Source organism: Neomonachus schauinslandi, chromosome X (genome assembly GCF_002201575.2).
Source record: "Neomonachus schauinslandi chromosome X, ASM220157v2, whole genome shotgun sequence".
NCBI classification, from domain to species: Eukaryota; Metazoa; Chordata; class Mammalia; order Carnivora; family Phocidae; genus Neomonachus; species Neomonachus schauinslandi.
In genome coordinates this window covers 87,732,590-87,748,658 of record NC_058419.1, presented here as the reverse complement: position 1 = coordinate 87,748,658, position 16,069 = coordinate 87,732,590, and the positions used below count along the sequence as shown (strand labels likewise).

General features: G+C 36.6%; 1 protein-coding gene across 7 annotated transcripts in view; it reads left to right on the top strand.

Annotated features, from left to right (window-relative positions):
- Positions 1–16,069, top strand: part of KDM6A (lysine demethylase 6A) — a 195,752-nt gene that overhangs the window by 88,518 nt on the left and 91,165 nt on the right. For all 7 annotated transcript variants that reach the window (XM_021682119.2, XM_021682138.2, XM_021682110.2 and 4 more), the window contains exons 5-6: positions 2,540–2,598; positions 11,338–11,458. In XM_021682119.2, the coding sequence (XP_021537794.1) occupies positions 2,540–2,598; positions 11,338–11,458 (180 nt within the window). The remainder of the gene's footprint in view (positions 1–2,539; positions 2,599–11,337; positions 11,459–16,069) is intronic.

The window sequence follows — 16,069 nt, the reverse complement described above, 5'->3', positions numbered from 1 at the left end:
GGCCAAATTTAGAGGTTGGAAAGATTACTTCTGGGTTGAGGTGGGAGAAGCAACAGAGCTTCATGGGGAAGATGCCATTTAAAATAGATCTTGAATAATTGATAGAATTTATAAGGTGGCAGGGATAGGGTAAGATTTCCTAGAGTGGGAAGGATAAGCTAGGAACAAAGTAAGGACTATTGGGAGATGCCAGGTATTTCTTGAAAGCAGAAATGCTCCTCCGGAAATTCCACCACACCCCACCCCACCTTCTCTGGTAATTACCTCAGTCCGTGACAGATGTTAATCAGCCGTGCTCCCTTCCCTGCAGTCTCTCTCAACTGAGAAGACAGTTGTCTTTCAGATCTAGACTTTCTGGGTCGAACACTGCATGACTTGGAATTAACTACTCCTGCATTCTGAATATCACTGTTCTCCCCACTCCCCATCACCTGCACAGACTAGGTTGCATACTTCTTGACAGCAGGGAAGTATGTTTTTATCAGTTTGGCTTGCTCAACCCTTGAGTATTGTCCCTGACACCTAATAAATGCTCAAATTATTTCAGGGGGCGGGGGATGCGGTGATAAATGAATGATCCCGATTAAACCCAGTTCCAAGCAAATTAAAAAAATTTTTTAAAATAATCAACTTTTGAGATAGATGTTGTCTGAGACCTTTGTGTGAATCCCCACATCTATGAATACTCCCGTAGTATGTAATTTTCTCATTTGGAAAGCTGGGGGTAATGAGGATTTAATGAAATTAAATCTTCGTATTTATTACATTCTAAGATATACTTAAACATTTTTCAGTGTTTCCAGAAGGGTACTTGAAAGTCAGAGGAAGTGCACAATATAATCCTAGAACAAAGTTTAGTATTAAAAAAAATTAATCGCAGGCCAAAAAGTCACCCAGCTGTTTACACTTTTGTTTACACTTTAAACATCACTGATTTTTTTTTTCCCCCCCTCTAACCAGTGACTGATAGCAATTGTGGGATAAGTACTCTAGTCCTTCACACCTAGGGCAAGATGATTTAGGAATGTTCCACGCTGTCTACTAAAGATCCCCAGCAGGATTCAGTCCCAGTTGTATAACCAGCCATATTGCACCCTTCATTGACGTCCTTCCTTTCCCTGCCTCACTTCTCCACTCCCTTATTGGTATTTCCTAGGGCAACTTCCCAGATAAACTACTTATATTTAAAACCTTCTGTCTCAGGGTGTACTTCTGGGGAAATAACAACCCAAGGCTGTATGGCAAGAAGCATTTTATTAAGTCTTAAATTTTCAGGTTTTAGAATATAGGTTTGTAGAAATTTCTTCACAAGGATCAGTGTGAAAGCTTTATTATTATTTTTAAACAAATAAGGTTTACCAAAACAGATTTGCTTATGTGTTGGCAAAACATGTAATAGATACTCAAACATTTGCCCTTTTTGAAAAAAGGGAGTAACTAGCTAGTTCCTATTTGGAGGCCAGAGGTCAGAATGAGTCTGGATAAGCATCTTTCTGTTTTGTACTAAAAAATGAATCACTGATGTTTATTTACTTTTTATTTTTACATTTTTTTAAGGATTTATTTATTTTTTAGAGAGAGAGCGCAGGCACGGTGGGGTGGGGAGAGAAGCAGAGGGAGAGGGAGAGAAATCTCAAGCAGACTCCCTGCTAAACGGGGAGCCCAAGCGGGGCTGGATCTCAGGACCCTGAGATGGTGACCTAAGCCGAAATCAAGAGCTGGACTCTTAACTGACTGAGCCACCCAGGTGCCCCAGGAATCACTGATGTTAAAGCCCCAAATGTAAATGAGTAGGTGTCATTTTAGCATGTGTGGGTTTTTTTTTTTAAAAACTAAAATTGTTCTAGGTTTATATTGTGCATTTCCTTTGCATTGTAACTACCTTCCTGGCAGCACTGAACATAAAATTAAATGTAGTTAAAGAAACAAAGAACCAGGGTGCCTAGGTGGCTCAGTCGTTAAGCGTCTGCCTTCGACTCAGGTCATGATCCCAGGGTCCTGGGATCGAGTCCCACATCGGGCTCCCTCCTCGAGGGGAAGCCTGCTTCTCCCTCTCCCACTCCTGCTGCTTGTGTTCCTGCTCTCGCTATCTCTGTCTCTGTCAAATAAATAAAATCGCCTGGGTGGCTCAGTCGTTAAGCGTCTGCCTTCGGCTCAGGTCATGATCTCGGGGTCCTGGGATCGAGCCCCGCATCGGGCTCCCTGCTCCGCGGGAAGCCTGCTTCTCCCTCTCCTCCCTGCTTGTGTTCCCTCTCTCGCTGTCTCTCTCTCTCTCTCTCTCAAATAAATAAATAAAATCTTTAAAAAAAAAAAAAGAACCAGAGAAAGAATACAGATGGAAGCAAGAGAGAATAGGATACCATAATCTAAACATTTTCTTATTCCTGAATAATAGGTCTTTATTTTAGATGTTCCCATGGAATTCTGCTGACAGTTTTTTTTTTTTTTTAATTTCAGGGCAGGTGTGATTAAAAAGAAACCAGAGAATCTCTCCCAAGTTAAATGGTTTTCCTAAGTCTCTTTTTCCTTTTATTTACAGAATGCTGCCTTTTTATATGGTCTTGGTTTGGTCTACTTCCATTACAATGCATTTCAGTGGTAAGTTGACATAAAACTAATAACTCCAATTATTTCTAGTAAATGGCTTGTTTTGTTTGATATTGTGTGTGTATGTATAATAAATACAAAGTATTTTAATGTCACTAAGCCTATAGTTTTAAGTAATCTCGAGTTGATTAGATTGTTCCTTCAGAGATACTGACTCACTTTAGATTGTTAGAGTTGTATATGTTTATAAAAGAATATAGTATGAGATTCTGATTAAAGAAGGCTTAGATTGGAAAGCTTTTGGAATTTCTCACTCATTATGGACCAGTGGTCCCCAGATTATTTGAACTGGAGAATGACTATGCTCTCACATCTCAAGGTCTGTGGGTAAATGATCATTGATGACCAGTATGTTTACCTTTTCAAACTTTTAGACAAGATTGGCTGCTTACCGCCCCCCCCAACACACATACCCCAATATACGTGTATGTGTGCGCTAGTATTTTCCAATTTCCAGTAACTAGGCAGGCACCAGATTACAAGCTCTCAATTCTCTCATTTATAAAATAGGAATAATGGTATACCTTCAGAGTCAGAGATTAAATATGATAGGAATATATAAGATCTTATAAACTGTAAAGTGTAGGGCCCTTTTGTTATGGCCTTTGCCCCCTTGTTGCTTTTCTTGTTTATGAGACAAGATAATAATGTTCTCCAATGGAATTAACATAGAATTTGAGTTGGAAGATAGGCATTCTGGTCTCAGCGCTGTCCCTTAATTTGATCTTGAGTTAAATAGACTCCCTAGGTCTGTTTTCCTTGTGTGTGTGTGTGTGTGTGCGCGCGCGCGCGTGTGTGTGATTTTTTTTTTTTCTTTAAGTGCGTTGTAGTCACTTGCCTTTTCTACTTCACAGAGTTTTGATGATCAGATGAGATAATGTATATTTTGTAAACCATAAAGCCCTTTCCAGACATTTTTTATTTGAAGCATATCCAATTTTGTCAGTCTCTTTTGTTCTCCATAATTTTAACCTGAGCGAATGCTGTGAGAGTCCAAAGCAAGGTTTTGACCAAAGGTTATAACCCTGTCATGTACCTGTTGGGCACCCTGGGTATTTATTACAGAGCTTTAAAATATGTATTGGCAGTGATTCAGTATGGTTTCCCTAAAGGTGAAACTGTAGACATGGATGACTTTTTCTGTGTGCTTTTTCTTCCCTCTTTGCTTCTGGTTCTGTTGGGTTTTGATCATCTGTGGAAGCACTGCATTGTTAGAGAATACCTGTGTGTATATATAGAGTATTGTAATCATTCAGATCACTCATTTTGTTTGTAAACTTTACAAAACTTTAATTGATCTTTATAAAGAAGCTTTGTAATTTTTTTCTCTTAAATTATCCATTACTGTAGAGCAATCCTAAACTTAAGCCTCCTAACCTCATGTCTAGTGCTTCATATTTAAAACCAAGGATAGATTAGGACTGTTTTAAAAGAGTCTTAGTTTCTTGAAGATCCTATTAATAGAATACACAGTTCTAAACTTTCAGAACCAGAAGTGGTTTTAGAGAACTTAGTTTATTCCCTTAATTTTGTAGATAACGAAAGCAAGGTGTGTGTGTAACTGAATATTATGTAACTGTTTAGTGGCAGAAGCGAGGTTATATTCAGATTCCCCAGTCTAATGTTTTTTCTATTGTACTGTGTCCCCAGGTTTGAAGATTGACAGGTAGTTATTTTTTTAATCAGTTTTCGCAGTTGTTCTCCTGGGCAGATTGGTACATTCTTTATGGCTAGCCAGAAGTAATTTATGTGAAACCTGAGGCAAGGAACTCTACAGTTTAGGAATGGACATGTATAGCACACACAAGCGGTTTTTAACCTACCTTTGATAACATGTGAGCTCCCTGTAGGTTGAAGATACAGACGTAAAATCAGTAATGAAGTGAAACCATCATCAGTTCAAAATTGGATTACTTTCATTAAGTACGTGACCATGTCAACTTAGGAGACTTGTAGCTGTGGAACATTATATCATATGTTTCCTTATCTGTATATGATATCTGTATCCTTCAGTTGACCTAAGAAATGAAACTGAATGATAAAAGGACAATTCAGTGTGTGAATTAACAAGTGCCCTCTGGTCTGTTGATCCTGTCCTGGTCACCACCATTTTTTCACATCTTAAGTTTCAACTCTAGCTGCTTCCTAAAATGACATATTTCACACCCTGTCTGAATCCATCCTAGCTATGTGTTTTCTCTCCTGCTGGTCAGATGTTTTTTTCCACAAACTCTCGTGTCCCATCCTTTAACTTATCTTGCTATTTCTTGAACAGCTGCAGAATTAGAAAGCATGGAGTAGTTGCTTGGTGAGTTTCAGAATACAGCCTTAAGTGTTAGGAACTTCCTTAGGTTAAGACTGTGTGTTTTATTTGGTTTTATTTGTAGTAGCTGTTAACTGCTGGGATCAGGCATTTTTCTTTTCCCTGAAATTATTTACATGAAGTTTTGGGATATGTTGAAAAAATTTTCTAGAGAAGAGTATGTTATGCCCTTTTTTGTATTGTCAGCTCTAAGGATCTGCCTAGGATGTCTCAGAATGTTTTATCTTTAGTATATTTGTAGTTTAAGTAAAATTTGATACTTGGTAATGGTGTCTGTTGGCGTTTGCTAAGTTAATAAGTATTTGGTGATAATGTGTGCGACCAACATGTGTGTTGGGGTTGGTGACAGTGACTTAATATTATTGAGAACAATTTTATTAAGTATAGTTTTATCTGTTAACTTGTTTGCCTTGTTTCTTGCTATAGTCTGTCCATTGTTTCTTTTGGAGTTGATTTTATGGGTTAGCTTCTAGATCACTTGTTATTTGGTCAGTTTTTCCAGTTTTCAGTTGTATTCTCTTCTTGGAGGAGCCCATGTCAGAAAGTAGTAGAGCAACTGTAACATCCTCATTGGACTTAGGATGATTATTCAGTTTTACTATTGATTTTACTCCGTATTGTGCGACCAGAGTTAAAAAAGATGCCCAGAAGGGGAAAGATACAGAAGCACAAAGTAAAATAGGAACATCAGAGAGCTAGAACCAGTCTTTATACAGCCATTCCTTTACAGGTGCATGAATGCACGCCCATGCCTTCACTTGTTCTTGCTCTTGAAGGGGGCACATTGCTTGGGGTACCTTGAACTGAGTTTCTTCTTGCCTTATAGTGAGAAACCTGTGTCCTTGGGTGAGAGGAATTGAAATACATACAGTAATAAATTATTATAGCTTATAGCCATACTTCTAAATATATCCATCTGAAAATTCATATCATTCCTCTCTTTCTAGCCTGCAACCTTTTGTATTCCCATTGATCAATATCAGAAGGGTCTTACGGTGGCAAATTTAAGAGATACATAATTCTATGCTGTAAGCATAGGATTTTGGAAATTAAGCTCCCAAATCTAATTGATAGGCCTGGTAAGGAAATATAGTGATTATTGTTGACATTAAAAAGGGTTAGGGGAATGAGGTGGAGGTGAGATTAGAAACATAGAAGTATTAACACAGTACAAGTGAAGTGTTTTTTTAGGATTAATTCCTTAAGTACTGTACCAATCACAAGTGTTCTTAAAAGTGTAGGAATATCTGTTCTCCATTGTGGTGACCACTTTGGGTGCAAATGAACCTAATGTCTTCGTAATACTACCATTGATCCTGAAGCTTGTCTAGCATGGAGTCTGGCAAAAACTTAATAAATGTTTTTGAGCTATCATAATACAAAGTAATGCTCTTAGATGAAAAGCTTAAGTATAGTTCCATTAAAATGAAACAGTTTATGTTAACATGTGTTATTTATTATGTACACTTCTGTTTTGACAAAACTAGCATTTAACTAAGGCAGTTCTGGTAAAGTTATGCTTACCAGTGACACATAGATTGTCAGAATTTGGAAGGGCTTGGAGTAATTAAGCTTCAGGGAAATTATGGATAAAAACATAAACCTTTGCAAGAGGGGAAGGAAAAAGTGTCTCCCACTGTCTGGGGTGATGAAATGAAGACTGGCTAAAGAGCAAAAAAAGCCATGAAGTAACACATTAGCAAATGACAATGTGAACTCTTGTGTGATATTTCTAACTTAGCTTCACATTTAAGGTCCTCTCTGGTTCGGCCTCAGATGGTCCTTCTTGCCTACTGTTCCCCTAAATATATTCTTTGTGTCAATCACACTGTATTAACATTTCCCTGGAAACGTATTGAGCATTTTTTTACCTATGTAACTTTGTGCCGTTTATTGTGTTTGGTCTGCTTTCTCTTACCATCTCCACCTTTAAAAATCCTGCCTTGCCTGTCTCTTTGATTCATCAAATCTTTCATTTGTCTAATTTAAAAGGAACCTCTACATTTCATAATATCTGTATGTGGAAGTATTTATCTGTTGTGTGTATACATGTTATTACTGATTTAGAGTTAGAATATTCGCCCTTTTATTAGTATGAAATTCTGTGGTATTAGACCATTTATCCCTTCAGATATCCTTGAGGGAAATCTCCAGACTCAGCTTTATTAGCCTTAGAAAAGTTAAAAGTTTTATTATGTCTCTTTCCAAATGTACTGAAACTGTGCTAGGGACATTTAGTTAATATTATTTTTACTATAGTTTGGTATAGTCCTGAGGAAGCTTTTTCTTTTTAATGACTGTAAAAACAAAAAGTGCATATTGCTGTGCATAATCATCATTGGCATTTTTTCTCAAAATCTAAAGGATGTAGTGTTTTATATCACCAAAATTATTGCTAGAGAATATGCTTTAATATTTGAAAAGTATAAACCTTTCCAGGCATTGTATCATGAAAATATTTTATAGTTTTGGGTAGCCATTTCTCATGTTCTGAAATTCTCTGTCATCAGAATACTGAGGTCAGCAGAATTTATATGTGTTGGTGTTTTTAGTCTAGTTTGTGGTGCAGAGATCATGCTCTGGCTACATACAGTTTGGTGAGATAAGAATGTGTTAAAATGATGACCAGAATTAGAATGTAGTCTGAATGATAACCTATTTTCTCCACACACTCCTCTGTTACACACACACACACACACACACACACACACACACCCACCCACCCACCCACCCCTCTTTTTCCTTTTTTCCCCTAAGGTGGGAAAAAACTGAGGAAGCACACAGGGGAGATAGGTAAAAAGCTTAGAAAAGGAAATGAAAATGAACCTAGATATATTTTGTTAGATGAGAGGAGCTCAGTAAATACACTGTGGAGCATTGCTGTCTCCTGCCCCCCACGAGAAGCCCAGTCAACCAACTATAAAAGTGATGGCATTAGTAAACATCTATTAAATTTAACCGTTTTCTGTATTATTTAGACCATTAAAGATAAAAGAGGAGTGTGGACCTCAAAGAATAGGCCACTTGGAAAAACTGGAGAGTAGTATACCACTACATAGAGAATAAAATGATTTGATTATAAAGTGGACCTAACTGCTGGTTAACACTAAGCAAAGCATAGTTGGTATTGAGTTTGGGTGGTCAGTCTTTTAGGTAACAGTGGATTTAGAGTGAAATAGAAGAATAGAAATATTTCAGATTAGGAGACTATCCTGAGGAGAAGCAGTGAAGTCAAGAGGGCCAGTATTTGCATAAAGAAATTCCCGATATAAGCCAGGTCATAGCTGAGGAAGAATAGTATTGGGTCATAACTGGGAATAGAGTTGAATAGGTACTAGGTTCTGCTCACAGACTTTAAATGCTACATGGAGATTTGACTTAGAGTATCATGGTTAGTAGGCAGTTACAGGACGCACATGTTTGAGGAAACATAGGTAAGCCAGAGCAGAGTGAGGATGTCCTTAAAGAGTGTATCTATTTCAGTAATCTAGTAATGAGATATTGAAGATTTGGTCTGCAAGGTATTGAATTTGAGGAAAACTTTGAAACAACAAGAACTTGATGATTTGATATATATTGGCCATACCATCTCATGGGCACTTTTTATTTATTTATTTTTTAAAGATTTATTTATTTGCGAGAGTGAGTGAGCTGTGGCGGGGGGGGGGGGGCAGGGGGGGAGGGAGAAGAAAGAGTCTTTTTTTTTTTTTTTTTAAAAATTTTTTATATTTGTCAGAGAGAGAGAGAGAGAGCAAGCACAAGCCAGGGGAGCTGCAGGCAGAGGGAGAAGCAGGCTCCCCGCTGAGCATGGAGCCCAATGCGGGACTCAGTTCCGGGACCCTGGGATCAAGACCCGAGCCGAAGGCAGACACTTAACCGACTGAGCCACCCAGGCGTCCCGAGAAGAGAGAGTCTTAAGCAGACTCTGAGCTGAGTGCAGCCTGATACGGGGATCGATCTCACAACCCCGAGATCACGAACTAAGCCAAAAATCAGGAGTTGGCTGTTTAACCAACTGTACCACCCAGGTGCCCCTCATGGACACTTTTAATAGTCCTTAAAGAATAAACATAGGGTAGCCCAGACTAGTATGTTGGAATACGTGTTTTTGCTTATAGGTTAATGGTTTGTTTGTTTTTTTTAAATTCTAGTGTGTTAACATACACAGAAAACTTGTTAAAATAAACCTGTGTTTCTTTGCATTTATGTGACATTGTGAACTAAGTGGATAAGATGTCTGCACGAAAGGCACCTATGGAGTAAAACACCTCTACAAATTTAGGGGTTCAGAGGAAAGGCCGGAAATAGAAAGTAAGACCGAGTAGGAAATAATTTCTCCCGAGGGCTTGCTACTGATGCTCTGTGTTCTCCTTACTGCTTTTCTCACATACCCTTCCTTAGTTTTTCTTCTTTTTATCTCCTTTATTTCTTTTCTTTGCTGTCTTCCACTTCCCTTCTTTTTCTTTCATACCTTTGACTCAGGCCTGCCTGGGTTTTTTATTGGCACGTGTGGACATTGCTTAGTTCTGACCGTTCCACAAGAGAGTTGTCTGACCCATCTCATAAGTTAAGGTTCATTAGGATTTTATGAAGCATTACCCTCAATTTTTATTATAAAATATAACATTCTTAAAAATGTATAAACAGAAGTATACATCTTAACATGTTATTTATAAAATAAACATTCATAACCATCATTTGGGTCAAGAAATAAAAAATTGCTATTAGCCCAAAAGCTTCCCCCAAACTCCTGCATACCCTTTCCCAATTGTATCATGTTTTAATTGGCCTCATTTACAGCTGCAGTTGTTCTCTTCCTAACCTTTTATATGCTGACCCCCATCCCCCAACAGTTGCCTGTTCTATTAGAAGATGGTAGCACTAGTCATGACCAGGAGAAGAATAAAGGCTGAACTGTACCTCCTCCTATTAGAAAGCTTTGAGAATAGTGCAGAGGGAATGTCTTAATAACATGCAGATAAGTATCTTGAAGTCTGAGAGAAATAGAAAGCTGCCTTTGAATGAGAGTGGTAATTTACACCAATTCTTTTCTGTCAGGTCTTTGACTCCCCTCTTCTGCCTGTACACATCAGATAATAAAACACATATATACCCACCCATTTAAAAAGCCATCTCACACATAGATCCCAGCCTCCTCTTCAGGAAGTAAGTATTTTACCAGGTATAAAAGTATCTGATGCCAGACCTATTGCCCCTGCCCCTCATGATCAACATTACCCTTTAGAACTCTTAATTTTATAATAACCATGTACATAGTCCCACACAATTTTTTTGGAAAATAGATAATGCATGAATCAAAATACAGTTACTTAAAAGACATGGGGGTATTGTGCTCGTTTTGTGGTATAATATTTTGAACTCTTTATATAAAAGATTGACTTTTCTTTTGGAATCCTCTGAGATTCTAAATAGCCACCTTTAAGATAAGTAGAGGCAGAGAATAGTTGATAAAAAGCTTTGCAAAGAATATGTTAGCTGGTACTTGGGATAAGTCTTAATTAAATACTGTAGAGAGATTTAAAATGACAACATATTGTTATATCTGCTGTTAGAATTTTCAAAATTCAAAGTAGACATTTTTCCTTGTCATGATCTTAATTTATTTTTTGTAGGTAGTATATTTACATGATCAAATTAAGGTGTATAAAAGTGTATTCAGTGAAAAGTGTTCCTTCCTTATGCTTGTTATTTGCTCTACTGGTAATCAAGACCATTTATAAAAGTTTAATTGTGAATTTGGGGCAAAAATAGACTGATAGACCAATGGAAAGTGATAGATGATAGAGAACCCAGAAACAGACCTACATAAATAATGGACATTTGATTTAGGACAAAGTGGCACTGCAGAGCTGTGCTAAGAATGGGCTTTACTACAAATGATGCAGGGGCTGTTGGGTATCTGTGTGGAAAAAATGAAATCTGACTTCACACCATATAAAAATAAGGTACATATGAATTGTAAATCTAAACATGAAAGACAAAGTTTTAAATGACTTAACTCTTACAGAATAGACTAGAAACAGGATTAATCTCTCCTCTTTAAAAAACAAAACTATCTGCCCCACTCCTCTTTCCCCTAGGAAATTCCAGAAACAATGAAATCAGTTATTTAAACTGAGAATTTTAAGCCACAAAATATTATTTGAACAATTGATTATACATTCACCTGATCTTCCTTTTCCCCTTTTGTATTAGATGATATACTTTCAATTATATAAAAGACCCAGGTGCCACTTCCCAGTCTTTTTTTTTTTTTAAATAATACATTCACGTAACACATTTTCTTTAAAACCATATTGCATAAAGCAGAAGTTTTACTGTGCTACCAAGCAAAAATTCATGCAAGTGTTAAAAAGTTAAGATATCTTATGTCTATATTCTTTCAGGGCAATTAAAGCATTTCAGGAGGTGCTTTATGTTGATCCCAGCTTTTGTCGAGCCAAGGAAATTCATTTACGACTTGGGCTTATGTTCAAAGTGAATACAGACTATGAGTCTAGTTTAAAGGTAGGTTATTGGGTTTTTTCTAAGATACAATGTTTCATTTTGTACATTTTTGGGGGGGATGGGTTGTTGTTAAATATTAGAGCATTGAGAAATGTTGGAATTTATATTGGTACTTCAAAAGAAAATTTGAAAATTTAGGTGAAAGAACTGTTTTATCAGCTATGAACTGGAAGATACACAAGGTTGGGTTTCAGGGTACAAAGTAATTATGATCCTAAGACATAGGTAACTGATGATACCATTAAACTTTTTTTTTTTTTTTTTAAGTTTTAATTAAAGTCTGTCATCAGGAAAAGTTGAAGGTTTCAATCTCAGTTTGGACATCTAAATCAGTCCACTATAAGCGATTGGCCAGCACAGAGGTCAGGTCCAGCTGCTTAACGGTGCTGTGTCTGTGATCCCATCCTAGCCTATTTATTTGCATGGATCTCACTAGAAATCTGTCGACCTCTACCAGCAGGGCACATCTCATGTCTAAATTATTAAAAAAGTATTCTCTGCAAGTCATTTGAATCCTGGTTTGTGAATATAAACATTGTTAGAAAAAGATAATATATTGTTGGTTAAATATTTTACTTACTATGGAAATTTGATATTTCTCAATTTTTTTTTATTGAGTTTCTTGTGCCGTTTATGCCATCACTTTAGGTCTTACTGGGCTTTTCATGAAAATAGTGCTTTCCTGTGCAACAAAAGCATTGTTTTTTGAAAGATTAGAAGTCTTAGGAAAAAGTTTAAGTTCTTGTGAATTTAAGAGTATAATGGTTGCCATGTTCTAAATATCTCCATTGCAGATTATCTTGATCCTGAAGGGCGGGGAGGGAGATAAAGAATGATAAAGAGACTTTACAGTAGGTTGTAATTTGAATTTACTAATAAGGTACTACTGAAGGTTTTTTTTAAAAAACTGTATTTAATTGTTCTAGAGTTTTAAAATAGTTATGCAACTACTGTTCTATCTTTCATGAGTTTATAAAGAACAGTGCTGATAATATGAAAGAGTTATATACAACCAAAAACACTAAAACAAGTATTTGGAGTATTTTGTTTACACAGTTGTCAAAGGTAAGTGCAGTTTGAGGAGTTGGTGCCAAGGTAAAATTAGGTAGTGTGGAGAGTAAAGGATGCCTGGAAATTGCCAGATTTCCTCAAATATAGAGCAGCACTTCTCAGACAGTTGACCCTTGAACAACGTGGGGGTTATGGGCACCACCCCCCCCCATTTGAAAATCTGTGTGTAAGGACTCCTCAACAATGTAACTACTAATAACCTACTGTTGATTGGAAGCCTCACCTATAACCTAGAATTGCAACACATAGTTTGCATATGTATCATGTACTGTATTCTTACAATGAAGTAAGCTAGAGAAAAGGAAATGTTATTAAGAAAATCGTAAGAAAGAGAAAATACATTGATGCAAAAAAAACCCATATATAAGTGGGCCCATGGAGTTTAAACCTGTGTTCAAGAGTCAACTGTATACTATGAAATGTGAGTGGATTTGAAATGGAAAATGCCACCTTGCATATTTTAACCTCCTCTTGGACATTCACAGTATATATTAGCTAACAAAGATTCTTAAAATGTCTAATAATACAAAATAAACTTACTTGATCATTTTAAAGTATTGTCACAATAGAACTATTATGTGTGGCAGACATGTTTTTGATAGCAGCTTGGTAAATGTTGCTCAGGAGATATATTTGAGTGGAAAAAATAATCAGATAATGTCCCATATTATAGAATTTGGCTATCTCTGAACATCAGTATAGTGGTGTCTTACATAATTCTGTGGATGCAGAGCTCTGTTTCTATGAAGGTGGCAATACTTAAAATCCTTTTTAATCAGGGGAAACAGTGTTGGACAGTGTTCCTGCTTACTCAAGTTCAGTAGAGACTTCCTGTGTACAACTTTTGTTTGTTCAGGCATAAAGGCTAACAGACCTTCAAGTCATAGCAATTTTAGCAAAAAACTCTTCAAAAAAATAAAAAAAAATTGTTTTAAGTCAAGTACAGTCTTCTTCTTAAAATACTTGATAATCATCCTGATGTTTATTTCATTTGTGTGAACAGAGAAAAGAATTTTAGGAGTCCTTGCTATTTCTCTTCCCCATAACAAGAAGGTTGCCTTTGATTTTTATCTCATTTTGACGGCGGCTTTTTCTTAGGCTTCTCTCTCCATTATTCCTTGTCTGTTTTCAAAAGGAGAATTTTAGGCATCATCATTTTTAGTCAAGGAGGAGGTATTGCAAATGAAGGTAGGAATCGGAAGGAGTGATATGTCCCTTTCCCCTTAGATGGCCTCCAATTTTCCTAAAGTGGACTGGCTAGTACTTTAGTTTCATATGGATAGATGTGGAACCTCTGACTTTTCAACTACTGAAGCTGTTTCCTAGAAGCACATTTCTTGGTATAGATAACCAGAAACTTTGGAAAGTCCCAACTGAAGCTGATTAGAATAACAATTTAAAAAAAGTAGCTTGTATAATACATGTGAAGTATTATAGTAGCCTTCCAGATTGGTTGATTCAGCTGATCCAAGGTTTCATCAAGGATTCATTTTCTTCTTTGTTCTGTGTTGGCTTATTCTTAAGGCTGGTTGCGAGGTACAATCAAAGTGAAATGTAGAAAACCCTAAAAACCCCACCAAAAAACTATTAGAAGTCATAAATGAATTCAGTAAAGTTGAAGGATACAATCAAAGTGAGATGATTCATTTTTCATGTCTCATATAGAAAGATATTTTAGAGTAGTGGTATAGGTGCTGAGTATAGTGCTGGCATATGATAAGTGCTCAGTAAATATCCAGTCATCATGTCATAAAGGAGAAAGATCCTGACTTCCTGTTGATCTCTTCAAGAATACTTCTCTTTGCATCTCATTGGCCAGAAATGAGCCACTGGCCATTCTCAATTGATTCCTTATCAAAGATGTGGTTGTAGGTGTAGGCCCAGTTTTGGAGCAGGGCTCAATTCCCTAAATATACTGTTCTTGTCTGGTGGAGGAGTGAGGGGTGGGTAAAAAAAGAGTATTTTGGTGTGGGGTGGTGTGGGCAATCCGTCCATTGTAGATCAGGTCTTCACCTCATTTTCTTTCCCTATGCTTGAAGAGGGATATAGCTTCTATAGGTTTTCGATGATAAAATGCAGTTTATTTTCATAATAGATTTCTTATTTTCACCTACACATGAAATAGATTCCCGGTCCTCCTGTTTTATTTGTATCCCTGGTAATAACTTTTTTGCCAAAATGTATCTCTGAAACAGATTCATTCTGTTTTGGTACTATGTAAACAGCTCTCAGAGCAAGCAAATTTGGTTTTAAAATTTGACCCTGCCATGTGACTAATTGTGTGACCTTGGGCAAGATGCTTAACTCTTCTGATCCTCTTGTGTCTGTAGTACTCGAGTAACTGTCCCCACCCTACAAGATTGTTGTAAAGATTAAATTTATATACATACACAGATATATACATACATATAGATAGATATAGCTATATGGAAGAATCTGACAAGTTTTTTTAGCCCCCTTTCTTAGTTCTCAGTTTGTCTGCTATATCTAAAACTCCTCAGTTTGGGACCAGTATAGATACTGTTTGTGAAATCCATTTTTCCATCCTAGAATTTAATACTTGTATTTTTGCTACTCTGCCCATCCTTAGAAATGTGAAGTTAATGCCCAGCTTACTTTTCAATGATACAGTTTTACTTTTCCATTAAATTGGCCAATAAAGATTTCATGTGTTTAGTGAGTGGTGGGGGTATCAATTCTTAATTTATTAACTAGTTTAATATTATCTGAACCAGAGTCCATTCCAGGGTGACATTTCTACATGGTATTTGTTGTTTTTCTTCCCTGCTTCAGATAATATCCCCCCCTCCCCCCAGAGGGGTTTGGTTGCCTCTTTAACACCATATAATTAATTCAGAATTTTATTTCATTACTTTTTAATGGTGTTAATGATAATTGCTTACATTTGTTATATATTTGAGGCAGTGTATGATCATTACTTCAATAAAAGTACACTAATTTTGATAGTTTTATATAATGCCTCTGATTTTCACATCCTGGCAGACTCTTAATTATTTCCTTCATGGAAGGAAGGAAATGCAAAATAAGATGTAATAATACCCATATTCTTCAGTCAGTTAATGCCAGTGCATCTATTTAATTTAGTGAAGATTATGTAGAAATTCTCCCTAATACTTACATATTTAAGTTTCCCTAGACTATGTCAACACTGGAACTTTTTTGGATTTTAAAGGTAAAGAGTGTGGCTTTTTAATGGGGACCTGTCAGTAATTGGCTGGATACCAATATAAGTTCCTTCATAATTTGGCATAGTAGAACCAGTGTTTTAAAATTTCTAGTCCGTTGTATACCTGTACTTTCGTAAAGTACAATAGAAATGAGTTGGGAGACTAGGTAGGAGGACACTGTTACAAAGGAAAAAAGATGAGCAAGACCCGTGGGATAAATGGGTTCTCAGTGGATGGATGGATGAGAGGTAATACATTCTATAAATCTTAAGGAGTTAATTTATTAACTGATTCAGTGTGGAAATAGATTCCTCATTTATTGGCTTAATTCATTTTTTTTTTTTTTTTTAAC